General features: G+C 36.5%; 1 protein-coding gene across 2 annotated transcripts in view; it reads left to right on the top strand.

Annotated features, from left to right (window-relative positions):
• LOC104627904 (TBC1 domain family member 5-like) overlaps positions 1-8,640 on the top strand; it is a 65,558-nt gene extending 56,918 nt beyond the window's left edge. For both annotated transcript variants that reach the window (XM_010296306.1, XM_010296307.1), the window contains exons 8-11: positions 1,330-1,418; positions 2,908-2,958; positions 3,047-3,116; positions 8,464-8,640. In XM_010296306.1, the coding sequence (XP_010294608.1) occupies positions 1,330-1,418; positions 2,908-2,958; positions 3,047-3,116; positions 8,464-8,640 (387 nt within the window). The remainder of the gene's footprint in view (positions 1-1,329; positions 1,419-2,907; positions 2,959-3,046; positions 3,117-8,463) is intronic.
• The last annotated feature ends 5,195 nt before the right edge of the window (positions 8,641-13,835 follow it).

The following is a 13,835-nucleotide window of genomic DNA, read 5'->3' as shown; positions in this document are numbered from 1 at the left end:
GCTCTTCCTCCTACAGCCAGGCATGGACTCCACTCAGAGCGAGACCCAGCACAGGTAGCCTGGGCGCCTGGCACCAAGCCCTGGCTGTAGTTGGTGTTTTCGGGCTGAGGTCAGGGGTTCCCTCCCGCTGGAGTGATCCCTGTGTCCAGAGGCAGCCAGACAGGTCTCAACTCTTCATCCCACATCCCTTCCATCACCAAGGGCTCCCCTCACTTCTTTTGTATGTCTGACCCCCAGCCCAACCTGTAGCTTGCATAGTTCCTGCCTGCCATCCTAGTCCACCACTGGGAGCCCAACTCCCTTGACATAACCAAATTCCCCAGTTACGATGCACAAATCCTGCTTTTCCCTGATCTAATCTGAGGGAAGGGGCTGAATATCTGCTGAAGATGAGGTTTCATTCTTCAGGCTATAGTTCTACCTGCCAGTGTATTGGTGCTTGCCAACTGGATTACTTGTTTCCTGAAGCAGTTGCTTCTGCTCCTGATAACAAATTGACAAGCCCCAGGTGAATCAAGGCAAATCAAGACTCCTTTTCTGTTCCTGGTGAGCTCCGGGTAAAAGCACCGATGGCTGGCCTGGGTGGCCCAGCCATGCTTCTAATGCTGGCCCAAGTCCTCGACTATCCACCAGTTTTTTTCTGTTCTGATGCCTGCATGTTTCTATATTTCTTTTCCTAAATATATTATCTTAATATAGATTGCATATATAAGTAATAGTCTGTAATGCAACAGTACCAGGTCTCCTATGCATTGTGTTGTTAATAACAAGTTTATTTTTAATATTGACATAACAACTGAAGGAAAAAAAACACAACAAACCTCATTTTGTTTCTCACATCCATAGGAATTGAAGTTTCATTTTCCAATTTCCCAAATAGCTGCCCTTGTCTCCTCTGAAGCCTACTGTTACACTTTTATCTATGGTTTTGGAACATTATCAAATAAAAAATAATTTTAAATTTTGTAATTTGTCCCTATTGCAAATCTTTGTACTGTAGATCATGATTGTAATTATCATAAATAAAATTCATATTTATGAACATAGATCTTGGAGTAAACTGCCAGGTGCAGGGTTGCCTGCTATTGCCAATTTGTTGTCTGTTGTGTTAGAAAAAGGAAGAGTAACTTGCTTCTGAATATTATAGAAGAATAAACACTTGTATTTAATCAGAATTTAAAATAAAAGTTATTGATTATGAAACTGTTCTGTTAAGAATGTAAATGTTTATGCTTTTATTTAGTCTGTACCTCATAATGCTGGCTGCCTGATGCTATGCATTAGGAACTGGAAAAATCTTACTATACTTTTGCTTCCTTTTATGTTTAGGGTATGCATGAACTTTTAGCTCCCATTGTCTTTATTCTGCATTGTGACCACCAGGCTTTTTCACATGCCAGTGAAGCTGCACAACCAAGGCAAGCATTGTATTTTATTTGTATGGTATTAAAAATCTGCTTTCTTAAAAAAATAAGTTGGCTGGACTAGAACTTAGAAGTGTTTCTTAATTCTTTGTTTGTAATTGATAAATGGACATCAGAAATTGTTGCATCCTCGTGCCTTGATGGGAATGTCCTTATTTCATCTTCCCTACTGCAGCTTCTGAAAGGGGAATTGGAAGTGTAGACATTGGCCCCTTCACAGATACTAGCTGGCAGAAAAAGGGGAGGCAAGAAACATAAGGAAAACCTTAATTAAAAAGCTTACATACCTACCTACCATTTCACTTAGTTCTTTTTGCCAGAAATGGTTTCTTTTTTGTCATTGCAGAGAGGAGTCAGATTAGAGATCTACAGTCAGAACAGACATGTTATCAACTCTCTTGCCTCATATCTTAAAAGAGAAAAAAAAATCAATGTAGATGAATTGCTGTGATTGATATTTCTTTCATTACCTGCAATGTTGTAGCTGCAATATCTGACTATCCTTTGACTTGGTAGTAACATTAAGTTTAGTTATTGATCCTCCATTTCATTCAAACTGTACATGTGTGTGTGCAGGTAACTATACAGATATGTATAAAATACTACATCATACACGATTGTCTGTCAGCCATATTCAGATGCTTTCTTTTCTTGCCCTATACGTAAAGTTGTTTGTTTTTTTAAACAAACAAACAAACAGCTAGTTGCCGCCTTGTGTCACTTGTGATATTGTAGTCATTTCATTTCTCTTTTTGCACTCTCTTTTGGAATCCAGCAGTGAATAAAAGCCAATTAATTACATGTACTATATAATGCAACTTCTGTTAGTACCCCTCAACGTGATTGTCCAAGGCAGTTAAGCATAAGGATGGAGGTTTTTTACAAGTGTGTGTTTTTATTCCATGTCTGTCCTTAGATATCCTGAAATTACCTAGAAGATGCTCTTCAGTGCTAAGTAACTTAAAATAACTGTTATGCACAGCATTCTCTTCCATCCCCACTGAAAAAGTAGAGCTAAGCAGCAAAGTAGATGGAAAAGAGGTGCTGTCACTGATTAATTGCTGTTAAAGTACAATAAAAATACAGGCTATTAAAACAAAATAAATTAATGTTTTGATACTGCATATTTGACCAGTAACCATTTTTTTTGTTGTTTGGGACAAACAGTGATAGATTGTGCAGCAATCAATTATTCTAGATCAAGCATATTCAAATAATACATTGTGACATTCAGTAATTTGTTATTTGGAATAATTAGATGGTTACTTCATTGTAGTGTAGACAAGGCAGCTAATTTGTTTTTGATCTTCATAAAAAGGAAAGACTTCATTTGTTCAATGGAGTTGCTCTTTTTAATTAAAAAGGCTAGTTTTCTCATTTGCACTTTATATGAAAGTTGGCTTATAAATACATAATAGTACATGCAGAACGCTGACCAAAAATAAACATTCACAATTAGATTGTTCACTGTTGCCTTTTTCAGTGAGGAAATGAAAGTTCTTTTGAATCCTGAATATCTGGAACATGATGCCTAGTAAGTTTTAACAACTTCCTTTACATTTAATTTGCTCTTATTTGTAATACATTATTTAACACCAAGTTTCTGGGTTTTTCCCCTTCAGTGCAATGTTCACATGTCTTATGAAAACTGCGGAACATTGGTTTTCAACTTTTGAACATGACAGTCAGAAGGTAAATATTGCTTTAAAATGTGTTCATTGTATTTTTAAGCAAATGTGATTTTTAATATGATAGAAGTAATTTGAAGCTAAACAACTTGGTTAAAGCAGGCTCAGCCAAGTTTACATTCTTTAGAGGTTCTTCAGAATTTGGACATAAGCACTTGTGGAAAGTCTTCCAGCTGAGAGTTCCTATCTGTTGAAAGATGACTTGGTAATCAACAGCCAAATATGCAAGCATAGATTCTGCTATGTATGACTGATGTGCTTTTGTAGCATTTGAAAGAATGCCTGTCATAGGCACATCTATGTGCCCAAAACCTTTGCAAATGTCATGTTAAATAAATGCATATAGGCAGTGTTTAACGTATTGAGGCTTGAATTGTTTTTAGCTGTTTACAATATAAACAATTTGCTGTGTAACCAAAACTTCAATCCTAGACTGTCCATCAAAGGTCAGGGTGCATCTTTCACCGACTTCATTACTCCATTCCCTTACTTTTTTTCTTCTTGACCTCAGGGTATTCAAACAGAGGGAATGTCTGTGCCCTCAGAGCTCCTGTGTAGCTATACAGACAACACTGTATTTAGTATGTTGCTTCTTTTCATAGAAAAGCTTTTTTTTGTTCTGAGTTTAGTTCCACAGAACTCTGCTTTGCAGAGACCTTCTGGGGACCATCTAGTCCTTGCCTGTAACTGGCTTTCATGCATGGCATGAGGGACAATTCCCTCAGTTGATTGCTCAAGATTTCCTTTGAATACTTTTTTCGTGTCTCTTTCCTTTTTTACATTTCTCTCTTTTTTTAAATTCTGAAAAATTATTTGTGTGATGGAGTGTATGTAGAAGGCTCTAGCCAAACATAACCATATTACAGGTATTGCCAAGACTTTCAGTGTATTATATCCTAGAAGATTTGTTCTCCAAACTTAGTTCCAGCTTGATTCACTTCAGCATTTTTCACATAGACCATGGGGAGAGTGTCCAGAGTTAATAAGAAATTACTAAGAATATGGTTGGGTTTGGATGTCCATATGTGTGCACCAAAACCTGTATTTGCAAACTGTAATTAGGGAGCACTAGTTTGGGAGGTGGTTTTGCCTGTCTGTTGAAGAAAAAGATGTTCACTCAAGACTCACATAAATGCTCTGTTTTCTTTAAATGTTTAAAAGTACCTGTGTATGTATTTTGTTCGACATGGAGCATTGATGTCTTGGCCTAAGGTATCTACAGTTATAAATTACTATTTGGATTTGGGATTTTACATAATTTTCAGTAACTTAAGGATAAAACATATGAGATAGATACAAATTTTATGAACTTCTTACACAGGCTTTATTTGATCTTTATTCCATCAACAAAGCTGTGAGACATGTTTCTCTGAGTGCAGCTTTTCAGAATTCAGTGTATTCAAATGTATTTGTTCCAATTTCTGTGACAGAGGTGGTAAAGTCTGAGGTTAAATTTTATTCCGGGAAATAACTAGGTCTGCTTACAGATTTGCAGTGCTTGGGTGGAAGGTGAAAGTTTAAATTGACCTTTCCAGTCCTTTCATGGCATAAAAAATTAACAATGCAAAGCGCATGGATTAATATCTAGTTGTTTGTTCTTGTTCTTTGCAAACATGTATAATCTTTAATAATCCTTTCTTGCACATATGCCTTTTACAATCGTGACTTTGAGGGTTAGCTACATAATGAAGTCTGAATGTTCACAAAGGAAGCAATGAAAGCATGTGCTCTGAGAGACATGTTACATTTTATAGCCTCTAACAGTTGGTTCCATTACTCCCAATTGCCATTAGAGGAGCTTCTCCAGCTACTCCAGTCCCTAGTGGTTAATGAGAGAAATCTGTCCACGGTTTATACTTGTACTATGTCCTAGCCTCTCTTTACTGCTGTAGCATTTGTTTCCTAAACACGTGAATATATAAATTGTATTAGTATCAACTGCCAGCCATTCCAGTTTGTGTTGTGGTAGGTAATGTTTTGTGGCAGGATTTGGTGACTCTGTTCCTAATACTTGATCCAAATTTTTCAGCTGCATTTCACTGGTATCTGTATTTAAACGGTTCTTGGAGGTGATTCTTATGCTCTCCTGTAAACAGTATAGCACATCTCTGAGCTGTCCCTCTTTTTCTCTTTTTTGGGAACTGCGTCCCTTTGGGATTGATCATTTATATTTCATGTTAGCAGTAGACGACTAAACCCATGCATTCAAATTTTTTCCAAGATATAGAAGCTCGCAAAAAGAAAATGGGTGTTTTGTCTCATGTGGCAACTTAATATATAGTGAGTATGGGCAGTATCATGTTGTCCACTTGGCTTCTGTGCTTTAAGCACAGGCACTGTGAGTCATTTCTAGTTGAACATTTTGGCAGCTTAGTTCTATTAGTTTATTTGAGCATCTTTCTGTTTGGGCTGTTTCTTTCACACCAGCTGATGTGATTTTTTTGAGTAATTTCAACTGACTAAATGTATTGTCACTTTCTGAAACAGATTATGTGAGCGGAGACAATAGACATACATGCACTCTGGTTATCCACTGAGCTTCTTGGTGGAGTGCACCAGATCAGGAGGCATGGACAGCAAAGGAATTGATTATTGATTGCAACTACTGTCTCCACAGATTCTGTCATGCTTTGAAGATTTCTGTTAATGGGGTTAATTTCTGAGATGCTGATGAACTGCAGTTTGATGGATGCCATTTACTATGCTTTTAAAAATGGCAAGCCAGCATATATTATTTGATGCACTTAGCCATGTTGATACTCAGTCAGTCTGACAGTCAGCAATGTGTCAGCACTGCATTATGCCAAGGTGCACAAATGCTGCAGTGACAAATAATTCTAGTTCAGGCGCTCCTCCGTAAGAGGAAGCTTGCATTAGTTTTGATATTCAGAATCTTCTGACACTTGAGCCAGTGTTTAAGAGTCTGTCTCTTTAAACCCACAGACAACTAATGCTGTGAAGGCTAATCTGAGTAACTAGTTAGTCTTTTAATATTACAAGTTCAAATAAGCAGAAAGATTCTACTGCTGAGATTTCTATAGAAGAATCTGTGCCTATAATTGAGAAAAGCTTAAAAACGGTGATCTTTTGAGTCATCGGAGTTATGAGTGCATACAGTGGTCAAGCTGAAGTTAAACGCAACTCGAATAAACCAGAATAAAGTTCATACCCCAGGTGTGTGCCAACTGATGGAACATGCATAGTCTATGAATATGTAGAGTTACAGACTTTTATGATTAGTTTCAAAGATAAATTGATATGTTTATGCAAAAAATTACTAGACTGGCATTTAACATTAAGGCAGTGTTATCATATTGTACTTTAAGAGTGGTTTTCTGTGTAGATTAGATTAGAAGGAGATTAGTGGATACCCTTTTTAGTATTTTGCATTCTAGCATGTGGCCAAGAAAATAATGAAATGGGTCTGAAACAACAATAGGAAATAGCCATACAATGGAGAAACAAAAATCAGGGTAAAAAGAAGGCTGCCTGATTTGATAATAAAGAAGTTAATAGAATAGAATAGAGTAGAAATATCCTTTCTCAACATACCTGCAGCTGTGAAGAACTTTAGTATTTAAGTAAGTAGCAACATTTCTTATTAGTCCCTAAGACATTAGATGTTCTCTTTTAAATTTCTGTTTGGTAGAACAGCAAAGATGTTGAATGAAGGGATGCCATTTCGGTGAGCTTTATTTGACAGTCTGAGGGATCTTTTGTCAAGCGATTTGCTGGGGCATCTTAAATTAATATGTCTTGGTACCACAACAGTATGGCAAAACCACCGCACGGTAATAGGCAGATCAGTCCCTTTGCTGCAATTGCCACAGCAAAGCAACAATTAAGCAGATTTTAAGATAAAATTTATAATCAATCAGATCCTTAAATAGAAACATGTTACCTGAAATCACTGCTCAGCATTATACCATATTTTCTGCAGTACAGAAATGGAATAATTAAGAAAAAATATTTCTAGCAAATGAGGTCAACATAAAAAAATAGGCTTTTTGGTAGAAATTATTAAATGTTCACTGCCCACTTGAATGTTAAACCATGTTGTAAATGATTGTGAAATATGGGTACTTCTCTACCTTCCTCTTAAAATGCTGATACAGAGAGAGTGGGGTTGAAGAGGGACTATAACCATAGGAAACAACCTTGGGGATACTTCATACAACAAAAAAACCCTTTCTTTGTTATTGAATGTTTAAAATAATGTGCTTGTCACTGTATTGAACCAAGGGAATTTGTCTTTCAACAGTTTAAGCTGTAATGAAGTCTTCTGAAATTATTAACCCTTTGACCTTGATAATGCTTCTCTATCAATATACTGAGCAAAAGGGTAGAAAAACAGTAACTATTTTTTAAGGTGAAGCTTTCAGATCAGAGAGCCATGATGACAGATTGCAACAAAGTCATTGCAAAATCTTCTGTTCTTACTGTTCCAATTTTCCCTCTTTTGTAACTTTAACATTGTTCCTGACAGCTTAATTCTCAATTTCCCTTTCGCCAATCTTTCCCTTGATAGGTTTGACTTGTTCTTTTTTATTTCTCATCCTCCTTTTTACATGTTTCCTATTCAGTGCAGTTCATTACTTTCTGCATTCCTTTCTAGCATTCTGTCTCTTTTTCAATAATACTTCACTCTTTCGCAAGAAGAAAAAATTTGAAGTGGTATCAGGTTCAAGGATGCCAATACTCCAGTAGTTTTCTTCCTCTGTTTTCACCTGGTGTGTGTCATGTTCTAGATCATGATGTAGTTTGCACAAGCTTTAGGTCCAACCAACTACCTTCTAATCATTGGGTTCATCTCACTGTTCTATCTCTTTTTTTGTTTTAAAAGTTTTCTGTTGCTTTATCAAAGTTGTGTAGATTTTGAGATACAGCCACCAGTTTTTCTGAACAAGGGAAGCCTGTTTAGAAAGGATTGTTCAAAAATGAGTTATTTCCTATTTGGTATGCAGTTTATTGTCCTCTGAGGGCATATGTTCTCTACTAAGTTACCATTCATCTGCTTTGCTCTGGACTGACTCAGACTGCTGATATTAAAGCTAAAATAAAGCTGTCAACACTTTGTCAGAGCATGAAAAGTAAAGCACGCAAGTAAAAATTGACATGCAGAATGAGGGGATGAACCTTGGCATGTCTGGGAAGGGGAATCCCACAATACTTTCCACAGAATTGGATACTTGAGATTCCTCTTTTGCTGGAAAAGAAACCAGTTATTAATATTTTTATGTTTATTTGGAAGCCAAGGATTACAACAAAGCAAATCTCTTGTAGACAATCCCTTTAGACAATAAGGCTTCATGGGATGTTCTTTTTTCCCCCCCTGTTTTCTGTGTCTGCAGGAGAAAGATGTGATGATTACACCTATGCCATTTGCAAGGCCACAGGACTTAGGCCCATCTATTGCTATTGTAGCAAAGGTAAACCAAATTCAGGATCATCTACTGAAGAAACATGATATTGAGCTGTACATGCATCTGAACCGACTAGAAATTGCTCCACAGATTTATGGACTGTAAGTGTTTGCAAAGCATTATTTAATTATTTTAATTATTATTTTAATTATTTTATTTTAATTCCTTTTATTTTTTATTCATTATATTAGGACATTTTCTTCTTTAAATTTAGAATTAAAGGAATGGGCTAAATAGGAGCACTTCTCATCTCTTAGAACTTATTCAATTGGCAGCGTTAGAGTAAATGACACTCCACTGTTGTGTTTGTGACAGTGGCATTCCCAGTGCAGATAAATTCCGTTCAGCTACATATTATTAGAGAACTTGATGAAGACTCCCAGTGCAGTGATGAAGTATGTACTCAATTCAGTACATATTCTACCTGTGGTTTTCCTGTAAGAAGAAATGGGATAATAGGACACAAAGAAGGGGGCAAGGGGAAAATTATTAGCATTGAATGGTTTATTTACTTAATTGTATCACCAGTTCAGTATGAGTGAACTTTTCCCTGTTGCAGTAATGGGCGTTTGGGTACTGGTAATACAGGTGTGGTGAGGCATGTTAAAAGTTAAGGCACGAAGGTAATAAAGTGTCTGTATGTGGAGTCAGCCCAGGTGGTCCTGTGTCCATTAAGCTGGCTCAGATCCGTTCAGCTGGTTGTGTATTTTGCGCCCCTGTTCCAGGGGGGCTTATTGGTCCGGGTGAGACTTTGGCTGTGGCCTTGTCCACATGTTTGCACAGCGTTGCACCCAAACCAGTTATGGTTGCTATAGTCAGTCTGGGTCAATACAGAGCGTGCAACTTGGATGAACAATGAATGACTGTGGTTTTGAGGAAGACTTTTGCCTTCATCGTCTGGAATTCTAGGCATTTGACTGATTTTGATCATTCCTTAAAGAGTTGGCAAGCCATATGTGCAGTTGCAGTGACAGAAAAATGACGCTTTTAAATTTTTTTTTTTACTTTTTGCAATGATTTAAAATAAGATTGGCTTTACCTTAAATGAGAAAAAAAAAAAAAAGGTTCATTTATAGGTGTGAATTCCCAAATACAATTGTGAATTATATTTAACAACTCAATAGAAAATGTAGAAAGGGAGGAAAAAGGTGACTGTGTAAATGTCAGGCCATAACTGCAATACTTAACATTAAAGTATAATTTGATGTTAGAGTAAAATGGAAAAATGCTACGACAAACTACACCCTCAAGAGAAGAGTGAACTAAGACTAAGTAGTAGTCCCAGACTTACAACTAACATATATTAGGAAGATAAATGTAATTCTACAAAACTTATTTAAATAGTTTTGATAGGAGTGGGTTCCAGGGAGAGGAAAAATAAGCCAAGTAAACTCAAGGTATCAAAAGTATGAAGAGGACAGATCGTCCTATTGCAGTATTTTTTGCATAGTGTAGAGTCGTGTATTTTCTTCATATCTTCATTTGTCTGGAAGAGAAAACAAGCATTCCTAATAAACTTCAGGGGTAGTAATAAATAAGTAGGCAGTATAAATATCAAGGAACACAAAAAGACAGTGGGGTTTTTTTAATGAAGACTTATGAAAACAGACAGAAAATAAAATAAAATAAACCTCAGAAATTTGCAAACAGCTTTTTGGGGGCAAAAAATAATTTGTACTGTAGGTATTCACTTCAGTATAAGATTTTTGCCTTTCAGTAAAAGAAATAATTGAAAGAAAAAAATTAGACTTTAGCTCAAAACATAACATTATAATAACAGAAGAACAGTGCAGTCTGGTGTGGCATAAATAGAACTGAATCTGAATAAAGAAATTTACAGTTAAGGGAATGAATTATGAGAGAAAGCTTCAGGCTGACTATCAGGAAAACCTTACTAACAGGGAGCTGTTAGACTGTAAAATAATATATCAAAATTAACAAAGGAAAAACCATCAGAATATTTTAAAGACAGGCTTTGAAAAGCTCTCAGAAACGGGTAGTATCATAGAGAATGAGTCTGCACTGGCAGAAGAGGAAAGTAGGTTGCCTGTGAGGTCATATCCTTCTCTGATTTCTGATTTAATATAGAGGACAGGAGAAAATGAAAGGAAAAGGAACATGACTGTGTTGTATTATTCTCACCTTTAATGATGTCTGAACTCTTCAGAACAGTAATTTCCAGTAGTGAGCCAGCTGACAGTCTCAGATGCTGGATTTTTTCCTGTATTTAACATTTCTTGAACTAGAAACAGCATTTCTTAAAACATAATAGGTTATTAATAATTGCTAAACCTAACCCAAGTGCAGAATTCATGTGAGCTTTTTGTTGGAGTTTATTGTTTTGCTGAAGTTTACTGGATTTGCCAACAGTAAATATTCATCTGTCAGCCTTGATATCACTCCGAAATACTCAAATGATAGAAGGAAGACTGGGAACTTCACTCAGAAGATATTATAGTGTTCCTGGTGAAAAGTATCAACATGAAAGGCTTGTATTCAGTGGCAGTCTCCCCTAGCCTGAACAAGCTACGCAGTTTACTTATTTAAAAATATAGTATTTTATACTTTGCATCCTTCTATAACCTGGGGCAAGGCAGAAACAGTTCTTACGTACTCTTTGTATTTTCATACAGTCGATTTCAACCTTTACAAGTAGTCCTTTTATTTTTCAAACACTAGGGAGACTTCTTCTCCTGGGAGGTCAGGTCCCTGATCTGTTGTACATTTCCATGTTTACATGGTTAAAATATAATGTGGTGACACACTTCTTGAAATTATGCTTACCTGCTTACAAGACCAACTTTAACAGGCATTTCAGTACGTGTGGCACTACTCATTAACTTTGGTTGCTGTCCAGTAGTGCAAAGGTTGTATGCTGGTTTTGTGGAAAAGTATACTCATTATAGTATTTATCACATCAACGTGATATGATCTCTTCATCAGTTAGTCCTCTGCAAACAGTGGTGTCATTAGCTTCAGCCTGGTATGCCAGGCTGCATGCTGGGAGGTGCTGCCAGTTTAGAAGAAATCTTTTCTCTGGGTAGTTCACGTTTTGTGAAGTTTTAGCTCAAGGGAGAGGACTTCTTTATTTTCTGGAGGGCATCAGTGAGCGGACTTCACATTACCTGGCTATCTCGTTTCAGTGCTGATCAGAAAAAGAACCCTGTTAGTTACAGCAAGGCGTACAAGGGTCCTGGCTATGCCGTACTTCCATGCTCTGGTCATTCAAGTTGGTGTCATATACAATAGCAGCCTTAGCCCAGGAATTTCTGTAGCTGGAAATTTTGTGAGACCGCACATTCATTCACTTGCAGTCGGCCGCTGCATATCCTTGTGATAATTATTCAGCCGGTATTAATATCAGCCAAAATGGAACGAGCAATACAGAGATAAAGGCTTTGTGCCTTATCATTCTTCAGTCTTCTTTATTTGCCATGTCTCTAGCTTGTTTTTAGACCATAAGATAATGTTTTGCAGAATAACATTGTTTCACATTCCTGGTAGCACCACGAATTGCATACACTCTAACCAAAGTATAATAATTATCTGATCATATCTAATATTGTACTTTGTAAAGTAAAGCACAAGAATAGTTTGAAAATAAAATGGAATTTATTACATTAATGAACTTTCTAAATAAAAACCAAAAAATGCTAAGACTGAACAGAAAGATTGGATACTCTGAAGGGTTGACAGATTGAGTATTGAGTTTAATTGTAAAATTAGATGAGTTAACAATGATTAATGTCCTAGATTAAATGGTGTGCTGGTGTTAATTTCTTTGACCCTTACATCTAATTCATGTTAAAGTACAAAATAATTATTGCAAAACCATTCTGCAATTTCTGCAATGGCCAGTGTTTGCAGTGGAAAATTAGGCAGATTGTGCTCTCAGCTTGAGAAAGGACAAGTTTTGAGGAAAGTCTTCAAATATCTGTACTTTAGGACATTTTCTTCCATTTACAGTAATTTGTAGCAGAGGACTTCTTTTATATTTCATTGAAAAGATGAATCAATTGGCAAAGTTCGACATAATATCATTATTACTACTTTATTTTATGTACTGAGGATTTCAAAGTGAATTATATTGTATCAAATGAAATTCTTATAGAACTGCATGCAGTAAGTACACTCAGATCATGTAAATATATATGATACAGTTGTATGGAAATAATGTACACAAAGAGATAATGACAAGGCATAAGTGTAAAAAGCTTTATTTAAGAACAAAAATTAACTGTTGGCATAAACTCACTAGCTTCTGCATCATAACACTGCTGGCAGTATTATATTGGTTAAGCAAACTCTTTCTAAGCACATATTCAACAGACAATAAAGCGCATGCAGAAGTGAGCATAAATATTTCATGGTAGCTTAATCTCAGTACAAAAAAGGCCTTCGTAGAACATTCGGTGCCGATGACTTTGCCTCCCGCTGCCACTCTGCTTTATGATGATCAATCAGATAGACATACTGCCTACCGCAGTTTGAGACGCCGTTTCAGCCCGTTAGGCTGATACCACAATTATACTTCAGGAAGAAGCCTATCTCATGAAGCAAAGGAAGAAGAAAAAAGAAGAGAAGGTTGCAAACTAAGTTACAGGGTAACTAGGCACGAGTGTAGATTTGAAGATAGCATTAGAAAGGTTACGTTACAGCAAAGTCAACAGCAGATGAGCTGCTCCGCTATTACTATTCTTAGTTGCTTCAGCTATGCTGTGGGGCATCCACCTGTTTTAGTTCCTTTCCCATGCCATTATGGTACCAGGCAGTATTCTCTTCCATAACCATATTGGTCTCTGGAGGGAGAATTTAAAGGATTTTACCTGTGCAGTAAAGGAACGTAAATCATATTCATTGTATCCAGAAAAAAAAAATATCCCAGTAGTCATCAGAATAAGAAATCTTCATGATCTCCAGAAAAAGTAGATCAAAGATCAGTCTTTCTGAGGAGAACTTCACAGATCATCCAGGATGCCTGGGTTTATTTTAGATTCTCACACTTCACCAAAAAAATGAGAGAGATAATCTATGGCATTGTCCAAACCAATTACAGTTCTTCTGTAGTTTTTAATCCAGTGTCATCAGTTAATTGGACAGCAATTACAATGAAAGCAACTTTGAGCTATTGTGCATTTAGTTGGGGAACCACCAAAATCTGGCCTTGCTATTAAAATACTTGAGTATTTAGCAATGGCCAAGACTAAGTAAATACAAAGTCTTTCTGAACAAAGTAATAATTCTCATTAGAATGTCCAGGACCAAATTAATCCTGAACTTAGTAACCGGTATTGCTGTTG

Source organism: Phaethon lepturus, unplaced genomic scaffold, assembly GCF_000687285.1.
Source record: "Phaethon lepturus isolate BGI_N335 unplaced genomic scaffold, ASM68728v1 scaffold16201, whole genome shotgun sequence".
In the NCBI taxonomy this organism is placed as follows: Eukaryota; Metazoa; Chordata; class Aves; order Phaethontiformes; family Phaethontidae; genus Phaethon; species Phaethon lepturus.
This window is presented reverse-complemented; position numbering and strand designations above follow the sequence as displayed.